Genomic DNA, 27,608 nt, shown 5'->3' with positions numbered 1-27,608 from the left:
AAAGGAAGTCGAGGCCACGTGCACATGTGTTCCGCCCCCGGACTTCAACCGCTCCAAGTCAGACTAGCACCAAACTCATCCATACATCACAAACACCCCCCCATACACACTGGTTGCAAAAGAAACTCCCCCCAAAACACTCATACCCAGCCATCCAGAAAACCCCAAGCAACAAGAAAGATCAAACAGAATAGAGACCCACAAACACTCAAGAACCCGAGACATAACCCATCCGCCATGCAATCCCCCAGATCAAATCAACACTCTCCCCATCAGAAAAGCCCAGCCATGAATACTAGGAATCGCACAATAAGGGTGCCTAGACCCAAACCACCAAGAAAAGAAAGAGCCCGAAAGTCCACCAGTCAATCAGCCGAAGTGGATTCTACAGCTTCAGATGGTAAAGAGTTGCAATAAGCACCAGCCACCACCACGGTTTCAAAAGTGTGCCACCCAGATGATGTAAAAACTCGCAGCAAAACCGGGTAGGCCAAAGTAAAGCGGAGTTTCTTCTGAGATAGTGAAGCACAAATTAGTGAAAAGGAACGTCGTTTTTCCAGCAAGGACGAAGAATAGTCTTGAAACAGGCGAATGTGTTGGCCATCATACTGCAAATCGTCGCGATGCTGCCGGTAGCACTGCATTAGAGCCACCTTACATGCGTAGTTATGGATCTTAGCAATAACTACACGAGGTCGTTGACGATCATCCGTTCTCTGTCCAAGCCGGTGCACCCTTTCCATTCGAACTGGGCCCACGCTGGCTGGAAGAGACAAAGAGGCTTGGAGCCACTGTTCTAGAGTAGAGGCCAGGCGGGAGTCAGATATAGACTCGGGCAGCCTGATGATACGGATGTTGTCCCTGCGGGAGAAATTTTCCAAATCGTCCAGCTTCTCCGTTGCTAACGCAGAGAATAGAAGCCTTCCGTGTGAGTAACCGCCGTTTCCTCAATCTCGGCCACTCTCACCTCTAATTCTCTGGTGCGACGAGAAACCTCGGAAAAGAGAGCTTCCAAACTAGAAAGCTGCCCAGAGAGCTGGCTAAGGCGGGGCTCCAAGGCTTGGACAACCACAGCGGTGATTTCACAAGCCGAGCCATGTCCCGAGGAAGTGGATGAGTCCCCAGGAGGCCCGCCAGCTGGTTCAACTTTTCACAGTCTTTATCTTTTTTGAGAGTTTTGGAGCTCATTGCGGTGGAGGGTCGAAATAAGTATTTGTCCAAACAAGCTCCAGAAAGCAGAAAAGACAAGAAAATCTCCAAAAGAATATTCAGGTTAGAGCGGCAAAGGTCCGGGGGACAGGAGCTCCGCACAAACACGTCCATCTCAGCTCGCCACATCACGTGACCTACCGCCTCATTTTATAAGCTGGATTTTAGTGGGGGGATCAGGATGAGGAGATTGTGGCCTCCACAGCTCCCCTACCTTCCTCTTCTAGAGAGGTAAGCTCACTGACAATTTATATGACAAATTGTTTTACCCCCTCCCTTTATCTTTGAGCTCTAACTTTTAAAACCTAGTTATACGTTTGTGCTACCATTAAAGGAAATCAGTTTAGGCTATTTAAAGTTCCATCTTGAGTGAAATGGTGTGGTGGCCATGTTAGTCTTCTTTCCAAGATAAGGTGATGAATGTCGGTAACAAAAATCTTATACACGAATACACGAGTACTTGGAGAGAACCCCCAGGAAATAGACTTTAGTACTGGTCGACAAGTCAATTAAGCCGTCTGTGCAAAGCGTGGCGGTGGCGAAAAGGGCGAACAGAATGCTAGGAATGATTAAGAAGGGGATCACAAATAGATCAGAGAAGGTTATCATGCCGATGTACCGGGCCATGGTAGACCCTCACCTGGAATACTGCATCCAGCAGTACATGAAGAACGACACGGTACTACTCGAAAGGGTCCAGAGAAGAGTGACTAAAATGGTTAAGGGGCTAGAAGAATTGCCGTACAGTAAGAGATTAAAGAAACTGGGCCTCTTCTGACTGAGAGGGGACATGATCGAAACATTCAAGATAATGAAGGGAATAGACTTAGTAGATAAAGACAGGTTGTTCACCCTCTCCAAGGTAGAGAGAACGAGAGGGCACTCTCTAAAGTTAAAAAGGGATAGATTCCGTACAAACGTAAGGAAGTTCTTCTTCACACAGAGAGTGGTAGAAAACTGGAACGCTCTTCCGGAGGCTGTTATAGGGGAAAACACCCTCCATGGATTCAAGACAAAGTTAGACAAGTTCCTGCTGAACCAGATCGTACGCAGGAAAGGCTAGTCTCAGTTAGGGCACTGGTCTTTAACTTAAGGGCTGCCACGTGAACAGACTGCTGGGCACGATGGACCACTGGTCTGACCCAGCAGTCAGACCAGCAGTCAGACCAGCAGTCAGACCAGTCATTAATTCTTATGTTCTTATACATACATATGGGTTACAGTTGGTTGACATAGAATGAGGCAGTTTAGAGGCATTGAAAACTTGGTTATTAATATAGATTTACACAGTATTTTGGAGAATTACTGCTTTACAATATACAGTGGTACCTCGGTTTATGAGTGCACCGGTTTGCAAGTGTTTTGCAAGACGAGTAAAACATTCGCAAACTTGGTGCCTTGTAAACCGAGCTTGCTTCGCTGTACGAGCGCCCCCCCCCCCCCCCGCGAACCGGCACCTTCCCCCCCTGCGAACCGACACCTTCCCCCCCCTGCGAACCGGCACCTTCCCCCCCTGCGAACCGGCACCTTCCCCCCCCTGCGAACCGGCACCTTCCCCCCCTGCGAACCGGCACCTTCCCCCCTGCGAACCGGCACCTTCCCCCCCTGCGAACCGGCACCTTCCCCCCCTGCGAACCGGCACCTTCCCCCCCGCGATCCGGCACCCCCCGCCGCAACCTGAGGTCCCCCAACCCACCCGAACCCTCTTCTTACTTCCGGTGTAGCCTCCGCATCGGCACCAGCATTTCCTGTGCGTTGGTGCCGGTGCCCGAAAATCATGCTGAAGGCCCGGCACAGGAAGCAAATTTTCGGGGCACCGGCACCAACGCACAGGACATGCTGGTGCCGGTGCCAATGCCGATGCGGAGGCTACACTGGAAGTAAGAAGAGGGTTCAGGTGGGTTGGGGGATCTCAGGTCGCGGCGGGGGGTGCCGGTGGTGGCGGGGGGGAGTGCCCGATGGCGGCGAGGGGGTGCCGGATCGCGGTGAGGGGGTGCCGGTTCGCGGGGGGGGGCCTTTGGGGGGAGCAATGCCGGTTCTCGTGGGGGGGGGTGGAACAGCGCTGCTGGCCTCGGGGGGGGGGAAGGTGGGGGGTGGGAACATATCAAAGCAAGTTTCCCTTGCTTCCTATGGGGAAACTTGCTTTGATATACGAGCATTTTGGATTACGAGCATGCTCCTGGAACGGACTATGCTCGTAATCCAAGGTACCACTGTATTTGAATACTTGTATATATGTATGGAAAGGGTTCACAGTTAAAGTCCTGGGTAAGTAGGTGGGAAGGAAGAGGGATTTGTTCCGAGATGTTTGGGGATTGCATAGAAGAAAAATTGTGTACTGGTATGCTGATCTTTGTTTTGAATTTAAAAAAAGAAAAGAAATACAAATGGAAATAAAGAAGTAAATACAAAAAAAGATAAATGGGGGTGGGGTGGGGCAGGGGGGCCCAGTGTACTTGTGTGCCTAAGGGCCTTCGAACAATTAATCCTGCCCTGCTTACAACATTGTGTAAGTCATGTATGCCCATTCTGTATTTACAGAACTGCAGTTACGCCAGGTCTGTAAGGCACGTCGATAGAATAGGCTCTCACCATGTGGCATTGAAACACCTAAAAGTACATCCATACAATTCAATAGAGAAGAGGAAAAGTCCCAAATGATGTCTCTCAATTATGTCATTCAACATAAAAATGCTATTATACTGGATTTTTTAATTGCAGATTAGAAAGAAAATACAGAGCTGAAAATATGCACAACATGTATAGATGTACATGTTTTCAGGTCTGCAGGCTTGATCACAAGGGTCTGCATGCGACTCCTGCATCCTCCGAGTGGTCACAGTTATGGAAGTTCCAGAGGATGTGGGAACACTGCAGTAGGGAAGTTTCATTGCCACGACATTTCACATTGTCAAAGAAGATATAGCCATTGCCTGGACCATAGTGTGCCTCTTCCCAAGCTTCCAGGGCAGTGCCACAGCCCATTTGCCTGCAAACAACCCTGGCATCCTTGAGGTCCCACGCATCATCACATACTGTCCCCCACTGCAGTAGGAAAAAGATCTCCAACCGACCTTCACACCTGTGGCTGCCGTTCACCAGACGAAGTGATCCTGTGGAGTACAGAAATGAAAAAAGCTGCTACCCAATTTTCAGATTACGCTGACTGGACAGGCTGATCCAGACCTGGGTTTCATACCATGGCATGCATGCAGAAATGCCAAGTTAGCACGTTCCAGTTTAGAGATTTGGGGATAGATTTCTGGCCATCTCCGTCCTGGTTCATTATGGGACTTGCAGGATTGATTTCAATTGGCAGGATCAGGCACTACAAATCTCATGCTGCTTTGGGGGTGTAAGTTTAAAACCAGGACTATCCTAAACTCTCCCGCTTGGAACAGAGTAACTTGGCATTTCTGTGAATGCACCTGCAGTTCCAACATACCTAAAAGCTGAACTATATGTCCATGTCTGTTCCAAAAAATATGGAGCTATTCTATCAATCAGTGTGCTCATGTATAAGTAGTTGATGCCTTCTACCTCTTATTGGCCCCCTTTATTAACCTGCATTAGGGTTTTTTTTTTTATCTTGAGTTGCTGCATACATATTTAATATTTCATTTTAGAGTGGATCCCTCTAAAAAGCTGAGGCGAAACATGTCGGGTCCAACCGCAAAACTCTAAATAAAAAAGAGAAAGATACACTACCATAAAATAAGTGAAAGTTTTAATTAAAAACTAAAATTTAAAGATTAAAATAAGTATAGTAAATTGAGAACTTTACGTGGAAAGTCACATAAATGTAAAAAGCTGTTAAGCCTTTGACCAGTGAGGATTGGCACAGTAAGCTCCCAGTGAAATATATTATATGGATGGAGGAGTGGTGGTTCTGAGGTCTATGGCTAAGGTGACCATACGTCCTGTTTTCAACGGGACAGTCCCGTTTATGGGCTGACCGTCCCGTTGTCCCGACCCACCGCTTCGGGACACCAAAATGTCCCGTTTTCAGGGACAGCGTCCCGAAACTGTGCGCGGGGCACCTAGGAACGGCCACGATCACTTTCCCCTCCCTGCCGCGCCGATTGAAATGCTGGGCCGCTGCCGCTGCTTCTTGGCTTCTTTCCCGACGTCAATTTTGACGTCGGAGAGGAAGTTCGGGGCCAGCCAATCGCTGCCTGACTGGCCCGAACTTCCTCTCCGACATCAAAATTGACGTCAGGAAGAAGCCAAGAAGCAGCAGCGGCGGCGCCCCAGCGTTTCAATCGGCGCGGCAGGGAGGCAGACAGGCAGGCAAGTGGCGGTACACGGACGGGCGGGTAGGGGGTTTGAATCCGTGGGGGAGGTTGAATCTGCGGGGGGGGGGGGGGGAGGTTGAATCTGCGGGGGGGGGTTGAATCAAGCATTGAAAGAGGGAAGGAAGTAGGCAGGCAGATTAGGCTTCGGGGGAGGGACAAAGGCAAGAGAAGACATAGGAAGGAGGCACTGGGGGCACCTAGGGGACACAGGACAGGCATGGGGGCACCTATGGACATGGGAAGGAGGCACTGGGGGCACTAAGGATACAGGACAGGCACTGGGGGCAATATGGACATGGGAAGGAGGCATTGGGGGCACTATGTACATGGGAAGGGGCACTAGGGACACAGGACAGGCACTGGGGGCACTATGGACATGGGAAGGAGGCATTGAGGGCACTAGGGACATGAGAAGGAGGCACTGGGGCACTAAGGACCAGTGGCGTACCTAGGGGGGGGCGGGGGGGTGCGGGCGCCCCGGGTACCAGCCCTAAGGGGGTGTTCCGGCCTTGCCGTTCAGTCCCCCGCCACCCACCGAAGGGACCGCTCGCCCCCCTGGCCTCCCCGCCACCACCTATGAACAGCCGCAGCAGGATCGCGAAGTCAGCGTCAGCATCCCTGCGCTGCTTCCTACGACGCGATCCCGCCCCTCCTCTGACGTCAGAGGAGGGGCGGGGACCGTGGCGCAGGAAGCAGCAGGGATCGCTGACGCTGACTTCGCGATCCTGCTGCGGCTGTTCATAGGTGGTGCCGGAGGCCAGGGGGGGCGAGCGGTCCTTCGGGGGTGGCGGGGGACTGAACGGCAAGGCCGGGAACACCCCCTTAGGGCTGGTACCCGACGCTGACTTCGCGATCCTGCTGCGGCTGTTCATAGGTGGTCGCGGGGAGGCCAGGGGGGCGAGCGGGTCCTTCGGGGTGGGTCGGGGCATCAGGCCTTCAGGGTGGGGCGGGCGGGCAGGCAAGCAGGCTTTCAAGGGGGAGGGGGGTGACAGGCAGGCAAGGCAGGCCTTCAAGGGGGGACAGGGCCTTCGGGGGGGGGGGTGCAGACATTCAAGGGGTGCAGGCCTTCAAGGGGGGCAGGCAGGCCTTCAGGGGGGTGCAAGACCTTCGGTGGGGGGGTGTAGGCCTTTGGGGGGGTGCAGACCTTCAAGGGGGTGCAGGCCTTCAAGGGGGGAAAGGCAGGCAGGCCTTCAAGGGGGGGGACAGGCCTACAAGGGGGGGGGACAGGCCTACAAGGGGGGGGGGGGCAGGCCTTCCAAGGGGGGGTGCAGGCCTTCAAGGGGGGGTGCAGGCCTTCAAGGGGGGTGCAGGCCTTCAAGGGGGGCAAGGCAGGCAGGCCTTCAAGGGGGGGACAGGCCTACAAGGGGGGGGGGACAGGCCTACAAGGGGGGGGACAGGCCTACAAGGGGGGGGACAGGCCTTCAAGGGGGGGTGCAGGCCTTCAAGGGGGGGTGCAGGCCTTCAAGGGGGGTGCAGGCCTTCAAGGGGGAGACAGGCCTTCAAGGGGGGGAAAGGCAGGCAGGCAGGCCTTAAAGGGGGGACAGGCCTACAAGGGGGTGGGACAGGCCTTCAAGGGGGGGACAGGCCTTCGGGGGGGTGCAGACCTTCAAGGGAGTGCAGGCCTTCGGGGGGGGGTGCAGTCCTTCAGGGGTGGGGTTTAGGCCTTCAGAGGGGGACAGACCTTCGGGTGGGAGGTAAAGTCCTTCGGGGGGTGCAGGTCTTCAGGGGTGGGGTGTAGCCCTTCGGAGGGGGGACAGACCTTCGGGGGAGGGGGGTCCTGGTGTAAAAGTACACAGAGGGAGAGAGGGAAGGGGGGGTTCAAAGATACATGCATATGCCAGACTTTGGGGGCTAGAAATAATGGGTCTAAAAACAGAGGAGTGGGAGAGAGATGGTGCATAATGGGATTTAGGGAGGGAAGGAACAGAAAGGGAGAGAACTTGGAAACAGGGGATGGTGTGGAGGGGGGATAGAGATACTGGATAGGAGGATAGTTGGGAACAGAAAGGGAGAGATGGTGGATCCTGGGGTGGTGGGGAGTTGAGAAAAGGTGAATCTGTGGATGGAGACAAAAAAAAGGAAAGATGCCAGATCTCCGGGAGAGGGAAGGGAAACGGAAGGGGAGAACAGAGATGGCAGACGGATGGTTAGCACGGAGAAAGGAGACCCTGGCAAGCAAGACAACAAGAGCCTGGGACCAACAAGATTTGAATATTGATCAGAGAACAAAAGGTAGAAAAAATAATTTTATTTTCTGTTTTGTGATTACAATATGTTAGATTTGAAAAGTGTACATGAGACAGCTTGAAATGGGAACTTTTCTATTTTTGTGAATGGCAAGGGTGAGTTCAGTTAAAATATATGCTTTATAAGAAAATATAATAATGTGTTTTATAAAGTTTATAAGCATTGCTGGCATACTCGGTGAGGTGTTCCTAGTGTTGGTGGTGGTGGTAGCATGTCAGTGTGTTGAGAGGAAGAGGTAGTCTGGGAAATTCTGCTGAGCAAACTCTGGGCCCATTTCCACCCCCAGTTAGTCCACTCCACTCAACTGGTTCACACACTGAGTGGGTCTTTGGGTGTTATTTCTGGGTAGTTGTTTTAGAATCTCTTCCAGTGGTTTGTCAGTATCTCCTTCTGGTCCAAGGAAGGAAACTTTGTCAACCTTAGCATTGACCTTCAGAATATGTTTGTAACAGCGCTGCTTGTGTGGCATTAGGCTATGTAGTGATCGAAAGAAAAAAACAGACCTTTGCACATTTTTGCACTATATGGTGGGTGTATGAGGAGATTCATTTCCTGCACAGTTAAGTCCATTTTTTCTACTGAATAATAGTATAGGTACAATGAAAGTAAATAGCAAAAATGTTTGAGTAGATAATTAAGGAAATCTTTTTCATATTGCTTGCTTATGGACTGGGAAAAAAGACTGTTAAAGCAAATGTCTCCAGAACTGCTTTAATGGAAAAATGTGATTTTTTTTTTTTAAGTACTTTGTGAAATTTATTGTTGTTGTGAAATTTATTGTTATACTTTGTTTAAACTTAAAAAGCGGTGTCATTAACAGTGAATCTAATCGAAAAATCGATTCAACAGGGTGAATCGGATCGAATGAAATATTTTTCTCTGAATCGGGCAGCACTATTGGCTACCATGAGAATGGGCTACTGGGCATGATGGACCATTGGTGTGACCCAGTTAGGCTATTCTTATGTTATGTTCTCATCTGTAGGGGCCTTTGTTTTCACTTCTTATTTTAATGTATTTTTTTCCTGGGAACTTATCAGTGTTTTTTTATAATGGGAACAAAAATGGAAGAGAATTAATGTGTGTGGAATGGGGGGGGGGGTAACTAATTTCTTCAGCTAAATAATTCAATCCACTTCAAACAGACATAGGAGAACTCACGCACCATTCACACACCCTCCAACCAAAAACGTCAAAAGAAAAAAACTGTTCGACAACCTCCTAGCCATTCGAGCTGCAACACTTGACCCCCAACTCTACAACCTATTGACCTCGACCACAAACTACAAAACCTTAAAAAAAGAAATAAAAACCCTTCTATTAAAAAAACACATAAAACCAAACTAACATAATCAGAACTGTCCCAAGCATCACCTGCAACTACTCCATATGTACTTCTGATGTCATGACAATTCAGACATAATTTATGTTATGTTATGTTTGGAATAATGGTTACATAAATGAGGTTCAATAAAAGAAAATTTTCTGTGGGAGCATTTGTTGGAACTTCTGTTATCCTGATTTCTTCTATCTGTGGGCTTTCTTTAGCTAACCTACTTATCTGGGGCTTTCCACTTCTGCAGCTGCCCTTTTCACGGTCCACTTTGCGCTTGCACTCTCTGGGGAGGGGGGGTTGGGTCTGGGCTTGGTGGGGTAGGTGTGTCTGGTAGTTTTGTCTGGGTGGTGGCTGGGTGTTTCTTGGGTGCTTGTTGTGCGGATTGGTGTGTCTGGTGAGCGGTCTGGGTGTTGTTGCTTGTGGGGTTTTTTTTCATTATAAAATATGGCTGAGGGTCTAGTCCGGCTTATTATTCTTGTGGGTTCTGGGGTGGGATTTGTTTGCTTGCCCCAAGTTTTGGCCTTTTGTTGTGTATTGCTATGCCTCTCATTGGCAATTTTCTCTTGGGAGAGGCTTGTTCATGCTTGTTGTTGCTGTTACTCTCATTCTGTGTTCTTTTTGATAATGTATAAGTTTCTGTACAGACCATGGTTGCTTGTCTGGACCTTTTGCCATTCTCAATAAAAATACTTTGGAAAAAAAAAAAAAAAAAAAAAAGAAAATTTTCACTGCCTGTTTCTATTCTGACCATTTATTCCATTTCATGGTTATTGCAAAAAAAAAAAAAAAAAAAAATTTTACATGAGGGGGGGGGGGGGTGTCAAAAAATGATGGGCCCCGGGTGCCACATACCCTAGGTACGCCACTGCTAAGGACACAGGACAGAAGCACTGGGGGGCACTAAGGACATGGGAAGGAGGCACTGGGGCACTAAGGACATAGGAAGGAAGGAGGGAGGGAATAGAAAGGGTCAATTGTTGGACCTGAGTAAAGAAAGAAATGAAAGAAAGGATACACAGTAAGAAGGAAACACAACCAGAGACTCATGAAATCACCAGACAGCAAAGGTAGGAAAATGAGTTTATTTTCAATTTAGTGATCAAAACCTGTCAGTTTTGAGAATTTATATCTGTTGTCTATATTTAGCACTATATTTGTCAATTTTTCTATAGTTACTGAGGTGAGGATAAAGGGGAATCTATAGACATCATTTACCTTGACTTCCAAAAAGCCTTTGACAAGGTACCACATGAAAGACTGCTAAGGAAGCTATGGAACCACGGGGTGCAAGGGGAGGTCCACCGATGGATCAAAAATTGGCTGGCGGACAGGAAACAGAGGGTTGGAGTAAAGGGCCATTACTCAGACTGGCAATGGGTCACGAGCGGAGTTCCGCAGGGGTCGGTGCTGGGACCGCTCCTGTTCAATATATTTATTAACGACCTGGAGGCAGGAACAAAATGTGAGGTTATTAAATTTGCGGATGACACCAAATTATACAGCAGGGTTGAAAGCAAGGAGGACTGCAAAAATCTCCAAAAAGATCTGACAGCGCTGGAAGAGTGGGCCAAAAAGTAGCAAATGAGCTTCAACATAGGGAAATGCAAGGTCATGCATGTAGGGAAAAAGAACCCGATGTTCACTTACAAAATGGGGAGGATCACCGCTAGGGGTGAGTAACCTTGAAAGAGACCTGGGAGTGATGGTAGACACATCATTGAAGGCGTCGGCGCAGTGCGCCACAGCCTCAAGGAAGGCAAACAGAATGTTGGGCATCATTAAAAAGGGTATCACGACCAGGACGAAGGAAGTCATCCTGCCACTGTATCGTGCAATGGTGCGCCCGCATCTGAAGTACTGTGTCCAGTATTGGTCGCCGTACCTCAAGAAGGACATGGCGGTACTTGAGAGAGTCCAGAGAAGAGCAACTAAGCTAATAAAGGGTATGGAAGACCTCTCATATACTGACAGACTGAAGAAGCTGGGGCTTTTCTCCCTGGAAAAGCGGAGACTTAGAGGAGACATGATAGAAACCTTCAAAATCATGAAGGGCATAGAAAGAGTAAACAGGGACAGATTTTTCAAATTACGGGGAACCACAAGTACAAGGGGGCACTCAGAGAAATTGAAAGGGGAAAGGTTTAGAACAAACGCCAGGAAGTTCTTTTTCACTCAGAGGGTGGTAGATACATGGAACGCGCTACCGGAGGATATAATAAGCAGAAGCACACTACAGGGCTTCAAAGAGGGTCTGGTCAGGTACCTGGAGGACAAAGGGATTGAGGGGTACAGATAGGAGTAGAGGTAGGTAATAGGGATAGGATTAGAGGCAGTTACAAAATTAGTCAGGGACACTGTTCAGGCAATTAGGCCTGATGGGCCGCCGCGGGAGCAGACCGCTGGGCAGGATGGACCTCTGGTCTGCCTCAGCGGAGGCAACTTCTTATGTTCTTAGGTGACATTGCATATTTTAAAGTCATTTGCCTTGACATCTTTGAAAACCCCAAATGATAATTAACATTTTCTCTGCTATAGTGTGCTTTGTAGTTTTTTTATTTTAAGGTTACCATTATGAATTAATGAATGGAAGAAATTTGGGTCGGGATTGGGGGCGGGGCTAGGGCATGGTTGAGGTGGGATTGGGGCGGTACTAGGGTGGGATTAGGGGCGGAGCTGACAATTTTGATGAAAAAAATAAATGGTAACGTTATCTATGGCAAATCGGCTAATATGACTGTGATAAATGTGATATGAAGGAGAGTAAATGAGAAGTTATCTTAGAGTATATTTTTGAAGGATTGCACAAAATTCCTATGAGCATCAGAGCTTGTCCTGCAGCAACCCACGATCAAAACCCCTAACGCAGCTTGTCTCTGTGCTGACAGGATATCTAATGCCCTAGGTCAACCTTTGGCAAATGTAGTTCAATATTTACCCTTCTCTTTCCTAATCTTACTAGTCTAGTATCGCCTTTTCCTTATCGTATGGCTCCACAAAAAGGAGAATGGAAGATGAAGAAGCAGACATGTTGGTAATTGGTTAAAATCCTTTATATCAGAGGTGACATAAAAGGTGCTCAACACAGCCGTGTTTTTCCCAGCAGGGCTGTTTCAGACAAGCAGGTTATCTCCCCATGGCCGCGAGCCATCTAAAGAAGGAATCCACTCCAGATTCACTGTGAGTTCTACCTGCCACCTGCACTTTTCCCTTTCTGCATGCAAGCCGGAAGGAGTGTCTCTGTTCTGCTCTTTTTTTGGTATTTTTTCTCCATTTTCGGTGTTTTCACTTTCATCTGCCTACATAGAAAAGGAGCAGACTGCAGTCTGCTGCTGACAGGCCAATCCCTTGTGGTATCTGTTGACCTGCCTGCACTAGTATCTTTGGAGCTCAGGGCTGTCCCCGCGTTTAATCCTCAAGAGCAGGCTGTTAGACATCCTTTGCATTTAGGCCTCCCCCCTTCTTGAAGCATGTTTGTCGGTTCTTGGGAGTGGGGCAACATTCAGGCTCCGTGTCTGACTGGCAGCCAAAGATCAGCATTAAAGAGGCATTTCTACCTTGAGGCAGTGATTCTTTCCAGGCTGAGACAGGCTGCAGCACATGTTCAGCACAGGTCACAGTGTGTAAGGCCCATGAGGTGAATCGGGGGCAGTCTGAAATATAGGTTTTGGGGAGTTTCTGAATATTTTCCTGTATCCCTCACCTGAAAAATCCTAATTTTGCCTTGTTTTTTTTATTTAGTGTGTTCTTGACGGTGGCCAACAGGGATTTAGTGATCTTTTTTTCAGAAGTTCCAAAACTGCAATTTTTGCCTCAAAACTGGTTGGGATGGAGTTCTTGGGCTCTTCTAACCCAAATTCATGACAGGATTGTGTACAATTTGCACCTTAGGGGGTGTCCTTGCACTGCATGGCGTTAACCAGAGAGGCCTCTCCTCTGATTAAGCAGGTGCCCAAAGGACACCTGTTGTGGCAGCCTTTTCTATTTTTGGGGCCTGGCAATCCTAATCGTTTCGCATGACAGGACAGCCCAAGAAACGTAAGCTAAAATCATGAAAGGGTGACTCCATGCTCCAAGGTCCAGAGGACTTCTCAGTCTTTATGAAATTTTTGTGGAAAGTCTTTCATGAGAGCTGTCCTTCTCTGCAGTCCCACTGCGCCTCAGACCTGTCTCCTTGTGGCTTTGTCTCGTAAGGCACCTCTTCACAGTCTGTCACTATAGGAGATCTCTTTCCAGGAGATATTGATGATGATGATGACTATTTTGCAGATCCCTTATTTTCAGGGGGTGCTTTTCCTGTGGCTGGGGACCCAAGAACATATGCTGGCTCTGTAGATCCTGCTTTGGCTTTAGAACCAGAGGACGATTCCATGGTTCTATGTTTATTTTAAGTTTATGATTATTATAATTTGATATACCGCCGAAGCTTATAACGGTTCTCAGTGGTAAGCAGTGGCTTCCCCCATGTCTTTCTCAATAACAGTCTATGGACTTTTCCTCCAGGAACTTGTCCAAACCTTTCTTAAAACCAGCTACACTATCCGCTCTTACCACATCCTCTGGCAACACGTTCCAGAGCTTAACTATTCTCCGAGTGAAAATTTTTTTCCTCCTATTGGTTTTAAGAGTATTGCCCTGTAACTTCATTGAGTGCCCCCTAGTCTCTGTAATTTTTGACAGAGTAAAAAATTGATCCACTTGTACCCGTTCTACTCCACTCAGGATTTTGTAGACTTCAATCCTATCTCCCCTCACCTGTCTCTTTTCCAAGCTGAAGAGCCCTAACCTTTTTAGTCTTTCCTCATACGAGAGGAGTTCCATCCCCTTTACCATCTTGGTTGCTCTTCTTTGAAAGACTTGAAATAATCACAATTAACACAAACAAGATAACAAACAATATCTTATTTCGGACTATCTGCACGAGTTGAATTTAGTCACTCAGGCAGCTTCTTCTACTTCCTCCATTTTTATGTGTAGAGTGATAGCTCAGTCCTTGGCCTTTCCCTGACATCCTGATAATAACAAACTGATCTCGGAGGATTCTCTGGAGGGGGCTTTCAAAGTAGCGAGAGCAAATTTTACTTATCCCTTATCCCTCATAACTCCTCGCTCCATGACCCAGAATCTGCTCTCGGTTCCATCCCTCAAACTTATTAATACAATGAGGTCGAGTATTTTTACAGTAACTGCTCCCTCCCTTTGGAATTCTATTCCTAACTATTTACGTGTGGAATCTTCTTTGAATCAATTTAAAACAAAGTTAAAAACATTTCTATTTGTCGATGCCTTTGAAACCTAAGTGTCCTTGTAAGGGCAAAGCAGGATGTTCTCTAACGCAGCAACCCTTCCCAGTGTACTTTCCTTAAATGTCCTCTTCTTTTCTATAATACTGTAGTTCCAACCTTTTTTCCTTGTGTCCCTGTTTGTCCTTGGTTAAAGCGTTCTTGGATGTACTAACTACTCCTAAAGATGTCTATTTTACATTTGTACTATTGTCAATATATGTGTTTTTACTGAAATTGTACACCGCCTAGAAGTCTGATAAGGCGGTATAAAAAATTTAAAATAAACTTGAAACTTAGCTAGTCTCCATAGGATAGTTCTACAGTTTTGTAAGCTTGAACCTTCTCCTAGAGAGTTTCTGGCAGGCAGAGCAGGGTCTGGCTTAGTTTCCATTCCCTCCCACCCTAATCCTAACCTAGGAAGTACCGGGGAGAGAAAGGCCCGCCATTTTGAAGAGGCATGTCTTCTGGGTGGAGGGAGTAGGCATCCCTCTGGCCAGCCATTTTGTAAGCAAGGTACAGGGAGGGGCCGGGGAGTCATCTGAGGCACGGGTGGTGGTGGGGGGGGGGGGTCGGGCAGCAGGAGGAAGTGGGTATATCTCTCACTTTAGGGGTGGGGATGTCGGGTAGGGGTCGCTTGATGTTGGCAGCAGGAGGGAGTGGGTATTTCTACCTCTACTATGGGTGGGTTGTTGGGCATTGCTTGGCGGCAAGAGGGGGCATCTCTCCCGCTGCTGGAGGAGGGGGGTTAGAAGTGTTGGATGATTGTGCGACACGGCAGGAGAGAGTGGGCAATTCTCTTGCTGACGGAAGTGGCATTGTTTGTCGGCAGAGAATGAGCATCTCTTCTACTGCTAGGGGTGTCGGATTGAGGGTTGCTTGACTTCAGCGCGTGGCTCAATTTGTTCGGGTTTGGGGTTTTTTTTTTTGGTATGTTTATTCTGCATATGTGCCCCTCACTATCACTAGCGATGGGCACATGGAAATTTAGCAAATCTTCGCTACTCTCTGCCAACCTCGCTTGCATGAGTGTTTTTTGGACTTGCTTTATTTAAATCACTACAATAATGGCTGCGACAGTGGCCCATTGGTTTTTAATGCAAATTTTTGAGAATCTAGCCCTATGTCATTCTAGACTCCCGCCCTGTTCTTCCTGAGCCTGCCTACTGTCTCATTCTGTTCATGCTTCTCCAAGTTGCTGTTTGGATGCCAGTCAGCCCTTTGGGCCCTGAAGAATACTGTAAAATATGTTTTAGCGTCTACAGGAGTACTTCCTGAGCTCCTTTGATGCTTCTGTTGGCTGTTGCTAGTTCATTGAGTGTTCGAGTGTTTTTATGTTCAAGCAGAACAGTTAATTTGGGAATGTTCCATTTTTTTGTCCTTCCTATAATTAGATGGAGCTCTTACATGCTTGGGTACTAACTGCAGGTGGTAGTATAGCTAAGTAGGAGGGTCACAGAAAAAATCTGGAGTCGATTCCTTCTGCAGATGGCTCGTGGCCATGGGGAGGTAACCCGTTTGTCTAGAATGACACACCTATCTACAGGAAAGATATTATCAAGGTAAGGACATAAAAACCTAAATTAGGATGAACTATATATAATAATAAATACAAGTTAACTAATAAGAGATAAATAAACATTAAAAAATCATAAAAGTTTGTATCTAAAATCAACTATTATATGTGAGTACATATAGATATAATAATAGAAATTTCTAGGCCAATATTCATGTTATAGGCTTCATATTTTCAAGGCTTTCCACAAAGGAAAAGACCAATATTCTACTTCAAGGGCCATGTCGAGCACCTTTATACATGACCTCTGAAATAAAAGATTTTAACTGATTACAGGTGTGTCTGCTTCTTCATCTTTCATTCTTCTGAGACTAGATGAACACTTGCCCATCTGGATTTTGGGATCTTCCATAAAAAAGAGGACAGATTGAGCCAGTCTGGGTTTTAAGTACTGTAAACCCCAGATTGGCTTAATCTGTTCTCCTTTTTGTGGACATAGGGCTAGATTCTCAAAAATTTGCATTAAAAACCATATGGCTCCTTTTTGTGGAGCCATATGGTAACCTTACCCTTTCCCCCCTCCAGGTGACTAGCACCCCCTACCTTCAGTTCAATATCCTCCTTCCTTACCCCTCACCACCTTCTTCCTGACCCACCTTCTTAGATCCAGGCCAAAGCTGCAAACAGGCTCACCACCAGTGCAAAGCCTTTAAACAGGCCCATACTCGAGCAGTGCTGCCTTCTCCCCAACAGCATTTCCTGTGTCGGAGATGGGCAGGATGTGTTAACAGGTCCCATACCAGTGCTGAGTTTGCTTACAACTTCAACTTAGATTTGGGAAGAGATAGGGGAGGAAAGGGGGAAGGGAAATGCTGCTCTCCTGTGTTACCACCCCAGGCAGATGTCTTATCTGCCTAGTAGCAGGGCCATCCCTTTATAATGGCTGCTAGTAGGACATAGCAATTAGATTTGGGAGTGAAGGGAAAATACTTTCCAATCTATGTAAAAAGAAAATTTCATAGAACATGAACAATGAATTTCCAGAATGTGAAATAATAAGTATAGTGCTTGCGATGCCTATAATAATTAAGATCATCATCTTACACAGTTTTAGGTTTTAGGCTTGCTGTAACTAAAGCACATATGTAATTGGAAAGTTGGATTTTTTTGAAAGGAGGTGCAGGTCTCAATCATGGCATAAGCAAACTAGTTATATTCAAAAAATCCTTCCTAGATAATGTGGGAATAGCAGGAGCCAATTTGTGTTAATAAATATGAAACTAAATTGTGAAATGAAGGAGTCCTCAGTTAACACAACTAAATGCTGGAACATCAAAGCGAAAGTTGTCACTGTTTATACCCACACGGGGTTAGATAGAAACATAGAAAATGACGGCAGACATCCCTGGACTCTCTCCAATGGTGCTTTTGCAAGTACATAAACATGCTAAGTGAAATATCGTGAAAATTAAAAAAACAACTATAAATTGGCTTCTGGTTATTCAGCACTAATCAGCGTGCATAGTTCAAATCTAGCCTATAGTGAGAGAGATTCACAGTGTTCTTTAGCTAGACATCAGAGCAATGCAACAGTACTTAGCTTTTGATTGTGGTATATAGATGGCTCATGCAAATGGTTAAAATGTTTAGGGGGAAGTTCTCAATTCCACTCAGAAATCAACGTGTGCTAAGTAACTTGGTGCCTAAAGCTTACCTATGCCATGTATTTCCACTCTTTTATGTTAAAAATCAATCTCCGATTACCAGTGCTTTAGAAAAAGGATGGGTACCAAGACCTGCCCCTCATGAGATCAACTATGCATGAAGTCTCATTTATAAGCTACATACCATCTTTTGGTGGAGTGCTGGACATGGAGATGGTTGTGATCATAGTCTTAAATGTGTCCTCTCTGGAATGGCTTCTCCAATCTTCCAGCCCTGGTGCAGGAGGAAACAGAAAATAATGTCACAGTGACATTGTTAAACTGTAGTGCTAGTGCAGAGGTAGGCAATTCCAGTCCTCGAGAGCCAGTCAGGTCAGATTTTCAGGATATCCACAATAAATATGCATGAGATAGATTTGCATCTCAAGGAGGCAGTGCATGCAAATCCATCTCATACATATTCATTGTGGATATCCTTAAAACCTGACCTGGCTCCGGCTCTTGAGGACCGGAATTGCCTACCCCTGCCCTAGGTGAACCTTCATCCTTGCCCCCCCCCCCTCAATTAGCTTTCAGGTACATTGTCCTCCCTATCCTGAGAATTTGATAATTAAACACACATAATTTTATCTATTTTGATTTAAGGTTCAACAGCACATTTCTATTTTTTGTCCCTCATCCAACACAACCTCTTTCATAGTTCAAATCGTTTAATGCAGGGGTGTCCAATGTCGGTCCTCGAGGGCCGCAATCCAGTCGGGTTTTCAGGATTTCCCCAATGAATATGCATGAGATCTATTTGCATGCACTGCTTTCAATGCATATTCATTGGGGAAATCCTGAAAACCCGACTGGATTGCGGCCCTCGAGGACTGACATTGGACACCCCTGGTTTAATGAATTTAAGCAAGTAAAGAAAACATCAACTGTTTCAGAAGAAATGGAACTCAAAATAACAGTAATATAAAGGAACCGAGGCGTGTACTCTTATGATCCCGACTTTCAAAGTACCAAATACAACATCAACTGCCCAACATATGTATGTATCATACTTCCTCTCCGAGAAACTTCCCTTCATCCCAACCCTCCCTTCCCTCCCCCTTGAGCTCTACAATACCCAGGTATCACGATCCTAGCTATTGTCCGTAACTGAATCAGAAGGTGACTTCTTGTATTTGGTGAGAAATTCTGTAAAGTGGGCATCTATATGGTCAAGAAAGAAAATCTTGTTTTCCAGATGAAAATGAGATGAATATCTCGCCGTCCAATACAGAAGTCCATGAAGTTGTAGCCCTCTTATACCAATAAGAGTGTGATTCTGTGATTATCCAAAAGTGTAAAGGACAAGTGTACCCCAAAATGACATTTTGAAAGAATTCACCTGGGATGGTTTACAACAGTGGTCTCAAACTCGCGGCCCGCCAGTTACTATTTTGAGGCCCTCGGTATGTTCATCATAATCACAAAAGTAAAATAAAACAATTTCTTGATCAAATGTCTCTTTAGCTATAAATTACAATATTATTATTAAGACTTAGCCAAAGGAAAGATTTATAAACTATAAAGAGTTTTACCTCATGCAAAATTGTCATTTCTTTAATAAGACATTCACTATTTTTTTCTGAGGCCCTCCAAGTACCTACAAATCCAAAATGCATACATAAGCATAAGAACATAAGCAATGCCTCTGCTGGGTCAGACCTGAGGTCCATTGTGCCCAGCAGTCCGCTCACGTGGCGGCCCAACAGGCCAGGACCTGTGCAGTAATCCTCTATCTATACCCCTCTATCCCCTTTTCCAGCAGGAAATTGTCCAATCCTTTCTTGAACCCCAGTAACGTACTCTGCCCTATTACGCTCTCTGGAAGCGCATTCCAGGTGTCCACCACACTTTGGGTAAAGAAGAACTTCCTAGCATTCGTTTTGAATCTGTCCCCTTTCAACTTTTCTGAATGCCCTCTTGTTCTTTTAGTTTTTGAAAGTTTGAAGAATCTGTCCCTCTCTACTCTCTCTATGCCCTTCATGATCTTATAAGTCTCTATCATATCCCCTCTAAGTCTCCTCTTCTCCAGGGAAAAGAGACCCAGTTTCTCCAATCTCTCAGCGTATGAAAGGTTTCCCATCCCCTTTATCAGACGCGTCGCTCTCCTCTGAACCCTCTTGAGTAACGCCATGTCCTACTTAAGGTAAGGCAACCAATATTGGACACAGTACTCCAGATGCGGACGCACCATCGCCCGATACAATGGCAGGATAACTTATTTCGTTCTGGTTGTAATACCCTTCTTGATTATGCCTAGCATTCTGTTTGCCTTCTTAGCGGCCGCTGCGCACTGCATCTTCAAGGCTCACTTCCATGGATGTTAATTTTTCTGCTTGATTTCCATTGAAGAATTGCTCAGGTTCCAGTACGTTGGATGTGTCTTCGTTTGTAAATACAGATGAAAAGAACATGTTAAGTCTTTCTGCCACTTCTTTCTCCTCCTTCACCACTCCCTTCCTGTCTCCGTCGTCCAGCGGTCCCACCTCCTCCCTAGCCGGATGCTTCCCTTTAACATATCTAAAGAATGGATTGAAATTTCGTGCTTCCCTGACTAGCCTCTCTTCATATTCTCTTTTGGCTTTTTGAACCACTCGGTGACATTCTTTTTGATACTTCCTGTGCTCTTTCCAGTTCCCCTCAGTTTTGTCCTTTTTCCATTTCCTGAATGAATTTTTCTTATTGCCTATCGCATCCTTCACTATTTTAGTTATCCACGCCGGGTCTTTTGTTCGACTCTTTTTGCACCCCTTTCTGAATCTGGGGATATACAGATTTTGCGCCTCGCTCACCGTGTTCTTGAGAAAAGACCAGGAATGTTCTACCATTTGCCATTTTTTTGGAAGTGTTCCTAAGTTTCTTCCTTACCATTTCCCTCATTGCTTCGTAGTTTCCTTTCCTGAAGTTGAAAGTTGTCGCTATGGTTCTCTTTCCTTTTGGTATTCCTACCTCAACCTTGAATTTGATCATGTTATGATCGCTGTTTCCCAAAGGTCCCACTACCTCTACTTCCTTTGCAGGTCCCCTTAACCCATTTAGGATTAGATCGAGATTAGATGCATTTTGAAGTATTAGGTTAGAGTTTCTGAAATAGGAAGGGAGGGCTTGGGGTTTTTTAAAAAAATTTTATTTATATTTGTCATACATATTAAATGATTTACATATTATCTAAAACATTATAAAAATTTGAATATAAATATGATATATTGCACTTAAAGTATTCATGAAGGAAAATCAAGTGTGTGTTTATAAGATTATATGTATTTTTCTGATACACTTGTTGTAATATGAAAAAATGAATAAAGAAATTAAAAAAAAAAAAAAAAGGATTAGATTGAGAGTGACATTTCCTCTCGTTGGTTCTCTAACAAGCTGCTCCATGAAACAATCTTGTATAGCCTCCAGGAATTCTGTCTCCCTAGCGCATTTTGAGCTTCCAAGACTCCAGTCTATCCCGGGGTAGTTGAAGTCTCCCATAATAACCGTGCAATCACTTTTGCATTCTTGCTTCATCTCGGCCTCCATTTCTTCATCGATATCTCCGGTTTGCCCGGGTGGACGATAGTATAGGCCCATCTTTATTTCAGGCCCTTTCCATCCCGGTATTTTAACCCATAGCGATACCAGCTTGTTGGTTGTCTCTGCTGTGTCCATTTTTGTCGATTGTATACTTTCTTTTATGTATAGGGCTATTCCACCTCCTTTCTGTCCTGACCTGTCCTGGCGATAGAGCTTGTACCCCAGCAATGCTGTATCCCATTTGTTTTCTTCATTCCACCACGTTTCAGAGACTCCAATGATGTCTATGTCCTCGGCATTGGCCATGGCTTCTAATTCCCCCATTTTGTTTCTTAGGCTCCTTGCATTAGTATATATGCAATTTAGGTCCTGGTATTTTCTTGTCTTCATTCCCTTTCCCAGTGCTTCGGTCTTTAGTTTCTTCTCTTTTGTTACAATCCTTCTAACCTCCTCTTCTGGGTTAGTCGACTCCTGTAATTTGTCCATTGTTTCTTCCCACCCTCATCAGAAAGTCCTTACGACAGACTCTTCCACCTACGCTTGGGGCGCTCATCTCGATGGTCTCCGTACTCAAGGCCTCTGGACCAGTACGGATTGTCAGTGTCATATCAATCAGTTGGAACTCAGAGCGATCCTCAAAGCTCTCCATGCTTTTCAACATCTGCTTCACGACACAATAATCCTCGTTCGGACGGACAACCAAGTCACCATGTATTATGTCAACAAACAAGGAGGGAAAGGATCTGCCTCCCTTTGTCAGGAAGCTCTGGAGGTGTGGGACTGGGCGATCCGTCACAACACCTTCCTCAAAACTGTTTACATTCAGGGAACTCAGAATTGCTTAGCGGACAACTTGAGTCATCTTCTACAACCTCACGAATGGACTCACCATTCCTCGTCTCTTCATCACATTTTCTCACAGTGGGGAACGCCTCAGATAGACCTCTTTGCAGCTCCTCAAACTTCAAACTGCCTCAGTTTTGCTCCAGGATATACTCTCCTCACCGCCTCAAGGCAGATGCTTTCCTCCTACAATGGACGATTCTATTCCTCTACGCATTTCCTCCATTCCCTCTCATTCTCAAGACTAATCAAATTGAAGAACGATCATGCCACCATGATTCTCATTGCTCCTTGGTGGCCGAGACAACCACGGTACTCCCTTCTACTTCAACTCAGCAGCAGGGAGCCTTACCTTCTACCAGTTTTTCCTTCTCTGCTTACACAGAGTCAAGGTTCTCTCCTTCATCCCAACCTGCAGTCTCTACACCTGACAGCCTGGTACCTCTCAACATAACTCCTCTTCAATTTTCTCAATCTGTAAGAGATATTTTAGAATCTTCTCGAAAGCTTACAACTAGCCAATGCTACCACCAAAAATGGACTAGATTTTCTACATGGTGTTTCTCTCATCATAAGGAGCCTCAACATTCCTCCTTATCATCTGTGTTGGATTATCTTTTGCACCTATCCAACTCTGGACTCAAGTATACATCCATTTGAGTCCATCTGAGTGCAATTGCAACTTTTCATCAGCCTATTGAGGGGAAACCCCTCTCTGCTCATCCGGTGGTTTCCAGATTCATGAAAGGACTTTTCAATGTTAAATCTCCTCTCAAACCGCCTCCTGTGTTTGGGACCTTAATATTGTCCTTTCTCACCTCATGAAGCCTCCATTTGAACCAATTGATAAGGCTCATTTGAAGTATCTCACTTGGAAAGTGGTGTTTCTTATTGCCCTCACTTCTGCTCGACGAGTCAGTGAGCTACAAGCTTTAGTTACTGATCCACCATTCACTGTGTTCCATCATGACAAGGTGGTTCTTCGTACTCATCCGAAATTCCTACCTAAAGTGGTCTCAGAATTTCATCTCAACCAATCTATCGTACTTCCAGTGTTTTTTCCAAAGCCTCATTCTCACCCTGGAGAATCAGCTCTTCATACTCTGGACTGTAAACGTGCTTGGCCTTCTACTTGGAACGCACCAAACCACACAGAACTGCTCCTCAACTTTTTGTCTCTTTTGATCCAAATAAGTTGGGGCATCCAATTTCTAAACGCACCATCTCCGATTGGATGGTGGCTTGTATCTCTTTCTGCTATGCCCAAGCTGGATTACCACTTCACAGTAAAGTCACAGCCCATAAAGTCAGAGCAATGGCAGCTTCTGTTGCTTTCCTCAGATCGACACCGATTGAGATTTGCAAGGCTGCTACCTGGTCCTCGGTTCATACCTTTACTTCTCATTATTGTCTGGATACTTTCTCCAGACGGGATGGTCAGTTTGGCCAAACAGTATTACAAAATGTATTCTCCTAAGTTGCCAACACTCCCACCATCCCATTCTGGTTAGCTTGGAGGTCACCCATATGTGAAAGTACCTGCCTGCTTGTCCTGGGATAAAACACAGTTACTCACTGTAACAGGTGTTATCCAGGGACAGCAGGCAGCTATTCTCACAACCCACCCACCTTCCCTGGTTGGCTTCTCTGCTAGCTATCTGAACTGAGGAGACGAGCCCTGTGCACTGTCTGCTTGTGAGGCTCCGTTGGATGACGTCACCCATATGTGAGAATAGCTGTCTGCTGTCCCTGGATAACACCTGTTATGGTAAGTAACTGTGCTTTCTGTGCTGCTCCTTTTAAGTCTGGCCCTTTAAGAAAAGGCAGGAATCAGCCAGCTTAGCAAACCTGCGGCTGAGTTAATCAAGGGGATGGAGCAGAAATTGAGAGAGCCCTTTTCCAGCAGCAGAGCTCAGGCAAAGGAGGATTTGCTGGGTGAAAACACGAGAGCTGAGAGCAGGAGATGTCTGCATGGAGGAACTGAATCCAGCTGAGAGTGAAGAATGTTTGCCGCCCTGAATTGATGGAGTTTTAGTGGAGCAGGTCAGAGGGTTTCTTTTCTCTCTGAAAGTTTGCAAAGCCTGTTGCCTTGTTTAGTTTGTTTCACTATAGTAGTGTGAGCCCAGGGCTGAATGTTTTGCCCTGTTGGGAGGGGCTCCTTGAAAGAGAGAGAGAGAGCCATATCAGAAGTAAATGTTTGGCTTTTTGGACTGGGACAATTATTCTGGGGGTTTTCCCCTCTTCTCTCTGAAAAGCCTGTAAGGTTTTTTTTTCCCAGTGAAGAAAGTATAAGGGCTAGTGGTGCAAAGGCCCAGGTGCCACACAGAGCAGGATTAATTATTCAAGGGCCCCTAGGCTCCCAAGTACGCTGGGCCCCCCCCTGGCCCTGCCCCTGGCCCTGCCCCACCCCTATTTGTAAAGCAGTAATACTATCCGAATACAGTAATACTATGTCTATATTAATAACCAAGTTTACAATGCCTCTCAACTGCTTCACTCTACATCAACCAATTGTAACCCATATGTTTAAAGAAGCGTGGGATGAACACAGAGGATCTAGAATCAGAAAATATTAAATATTGAACTAAGGCCAGTACTGGGCAGACTTGCACGGTCTGTATATGGCAGTTTGGGGGAGGATGGGCTGGAGAGGGCTTCAATGGCTGGGAGGGTGTAGATGGGCTGCAGTAGGTTTTGACGGAGATTTCGGCAGTTGGAACCCAAGCACAGTACCGGGCAGAGCTTTGGATTCTTGCCCAGAAAAACTAAAAAGAAAAAATTTTAACTGAATCAGGTTGGGCAGATTGGATGGACCATTCAGGTCTTCATCTGTCGTCATCTACTATGTTACTATGTATAAACAACCAAATCTGTAACTCCTCTAGCACGTTCCACTCCATGTATGTTAACTTGCAACGAAACAACAAGGCAAGCAGTCAACCAAAGAATACAACATGAAACAAAAGAAAACTGGCAGAAAAATAAGGAGATTCAAATCAGGTTAATTCAAGGTGCTCCCAAGAACTATGCCTGATGCATTTTGCCAAACAAGGCTAGTCAACACACACAGAAAACACCTTTGCCTAGTATGGAATATGTAATCACAAACTAACCTCTCCCCCTTTTACAAAACTGTAATATGGTTTTTAGCCACGGCCAGCGCTAAAAAATGCTCTACAGTTTTGTAAAAGGGGGGATAAAATATGATTGAACTAAAAAAAATAAAAAATAAAACCACCAAGAAACTGGACTCTGCATACAATGCAACACCATAGAAACAGCGATGTACCCTAAAGCAAAAAAATAAATAGAAATTTTTTTTCTACCTTTGTCTTCTCTGGTTTCTGCTCTCATCTTCTTTTCATCTTCTGTCTTTCTGTGCCTCTTCCAGAAATTGTCTGCCTCTCCCTTCCATCTCTTCTTCCCCCCCCCCATTGGTGTGGCATCCATCATCTTCTCTTCCCTTCTTCAATGGTCTGGCATCTCTCCTCTCCTTCCCTCTCCCACATCCCCATGGTCGGGCATTTCACTCTATTCTTTCCCTTTCTCCCACTTCCATCAGCATCTGCCCCCTTTCTCTCCCTTCAACCCAATTCCATCCCAGTATCCTTCCCCTTATATCTCTCCCCTTCCCCTACACACCAATTCCATCAGCCCCTTTCTCTCCTTCCACCACCCTGCTATACCGCCTTGCTCCCTTTCTTTCCCTCCACTACCCTAACATCCTTTCTCTCTCCCCCATGGCAACGCTTCTCCCCCGCATCAACAGCATCACCCCCCCAGCAACGCCCCCCCCCCCGCAGCAATGGCAATGCCCTCCCCCCCCCCGCAGTAACGGCAACGGGTTCTCCCCACCCACAGCAACACCAACGCGGCCGAATGTGTTACAGGAAAGTCCCGCGATGACTGCTTCTGCCGGTCCAGCTCCCTCCGACGTCCAGAGCAAGTAAGTGACGTCGGAGGGGGCTGGACCGGCAGAAGCAGTCATCGCGGGATCTTCCAGTAACATATCTGGCCACATTGCCGTTGCTGCGAGTGGGCGGTCTGTTGTTGTTACTGCGGAGTGAGTCACCCTCCTTCACCAGACCCACCTCACAGTTTCGGGCCCTAGGCACGTGCCTAGTTTGCCTAGTGATTAATCCGGCCCTGGTGCCACAAAGCAGTACAAGGGTAATGTGACCATTTATTTTTTCATCAAAACGGAACATTTATTAATATTCAATCCCGCCTAGCCCCGCCCCCAATTTCTTCCATTCATTTTCATGTACACACAATATCTTATTAATTCATAATGGTAAACAAAATATTTAAAAAACCCACAAAGCACACTACGCAGAGAAAATGTTAATTATCATTTACGAGTTTCAGGTTTTTTTCAAAGATGTCAAGTGAGATTACTTTAAAATATCCAATGTCACCTCAGTAACTATAGAAAAATAGACAAATAAAGTGCAAAATATAGACAGCAGATATAAATTCTCAAAACAGACACATTTTGATCACTAAATTGATACTAAAATCATTTTTCCTACCTTTGTTTGGTGATTTAATGAGTCTCTGGTTGCACTTCCTTCTGACTGTGCATCCAATCTTTCTTTCTTTCACAATCCAGCCTCATCCCCTTTGGGTCCAGGTCTCTCTCTCTTTTCCCTCTGTTACCCTCCCCAGATCCAGTGTCAGTTCTCCTTTCTACCTTTGTTCCAGGTCTCCCTCTCTGTCTGAACCTCCCATAGTCCTGCATCTGCCTCCTGTCTTTCCCCTTTCATCCAAGCCTTTTTCTCTATAGTCTTTCTAATGTGCTTACAACCCCCCCCTTTCTCTGCCTCTTTCACTCCTTTCCTTCCTCCCTCCCTCCTTCCCTCCCAGCAGATTTTAGCATATCTCCTCCTTTTTCCCCCTCAGATCTAGTATCTGTCTCCGTCATCTTTTCCTCCTCCCAGGTCTGTTATCTGTCTCCTCTCCTTCCCCCCTGCTCTGGCATCTCTCCGCTCCCTTCCTCCTGTTCTTCCCTGGTCTTCTTAATTTATTTTCTGCTTCTGTCTAAATTCATTTTTACTATTCAGTCCTCAATTTCCCTCTTTCATTGTGTCTACCTATAGCTTGCCACCTCTTTCCCTCACCCCTTCCAGTAACTAACTCTATCCTCTTCCCTCAATCCTGCATGTGCCCTTTTTTCTTTCTGCTCCCCACTTCCTTCCAGCGTCTGCTCCCCCTGTCCCTCACACTTCTATTCAGTGTCTGTTTCCCTCTCTCTACCCCTTCCATCAACTGTTCACCCTCTGTCTCGCCCCCTCCATTCACTGCCCTCTCTTCTCTTTCCACCCAGTGTCCACCCTCTCTCTCTCTCTTCCATATGGCATTTTTCCTCCTATGCTCCTTCCATAAACTATCCTGTGCCTTCTCTCCTTTGTACATGATTGATTTCAGCTCTGTCACCTCTCCATTTTTCTCTCTGTCACCACCCCCTCCCCTATGCTCTGGCATCTCTCTCTTCTCCTTTCTTTCCTTCCCACCCCACGGTCTGGCATCATCCCTTCCCTGATTCCCTGGCATCTCTCCCCTTTTCTTCCATCTCTACCTCCCCCCTCCATGCTCTGACATCTCCTCCTTTCTTTTCCCTTGGTCTGGCATACCTTCCTCCTTCCCTCCATGCCCTGGCGT

The 27,608-nt window shown here is 46.2% G+C and overlaps 1 protein-coding gene across 1 annotated transcript in view; it reads right to left on the bottom strand.

Moving 5' to 3' along the window:
* Positions 1 to 4,005: 4,005 nt before the first annotated feature.
* Positions 4,006 to 27,608, bottom strand: part of LOC117348859 (scavenger receptor cysteine-rich domain-containing group B protein-like) — a 31,573-nt gene continuing 7,970 nt past the window's right edge. Inside the window, exons 3-5 of the mRNA XM_033921419.1 lie at positions 19,683 to 19,725; positions 6,277 to 6,299; positions 4,006 to 4,322 (exon numbers count right to left, since the gene is read on the bottom strand). Of these exons, the coding sequence (XP_033777310.1) occupies positions 4,006 to 4,322; positions 6,277 to 6,299; positions 19,683 to 19,725 (383 nt within the window). The remainder of the gene's footprint in view (positions 4,323 to 6,276; positions 6,300 to 19,682; positions 19,726 to 27,608) is intronic.

This window comes from Geotrypetes seraphini, chromosome 15 (assembly GCF_902459505.1).
Source record: "Geotrypetes seraphini chromosome 15, aGeoSer1.1, whole genome shotgun sequence".
NCBI classification, from domain to species: domain Eukaryota; kingdom Metazoa; phylum Chordata; class Amphibia; order Gymnophiona; family Dermophiidae; genus Geotrypetes; species Geotrypetes seraphini.
This window is presented reverse-complemented; position numbering and strand designations above follow the sequence as displayed.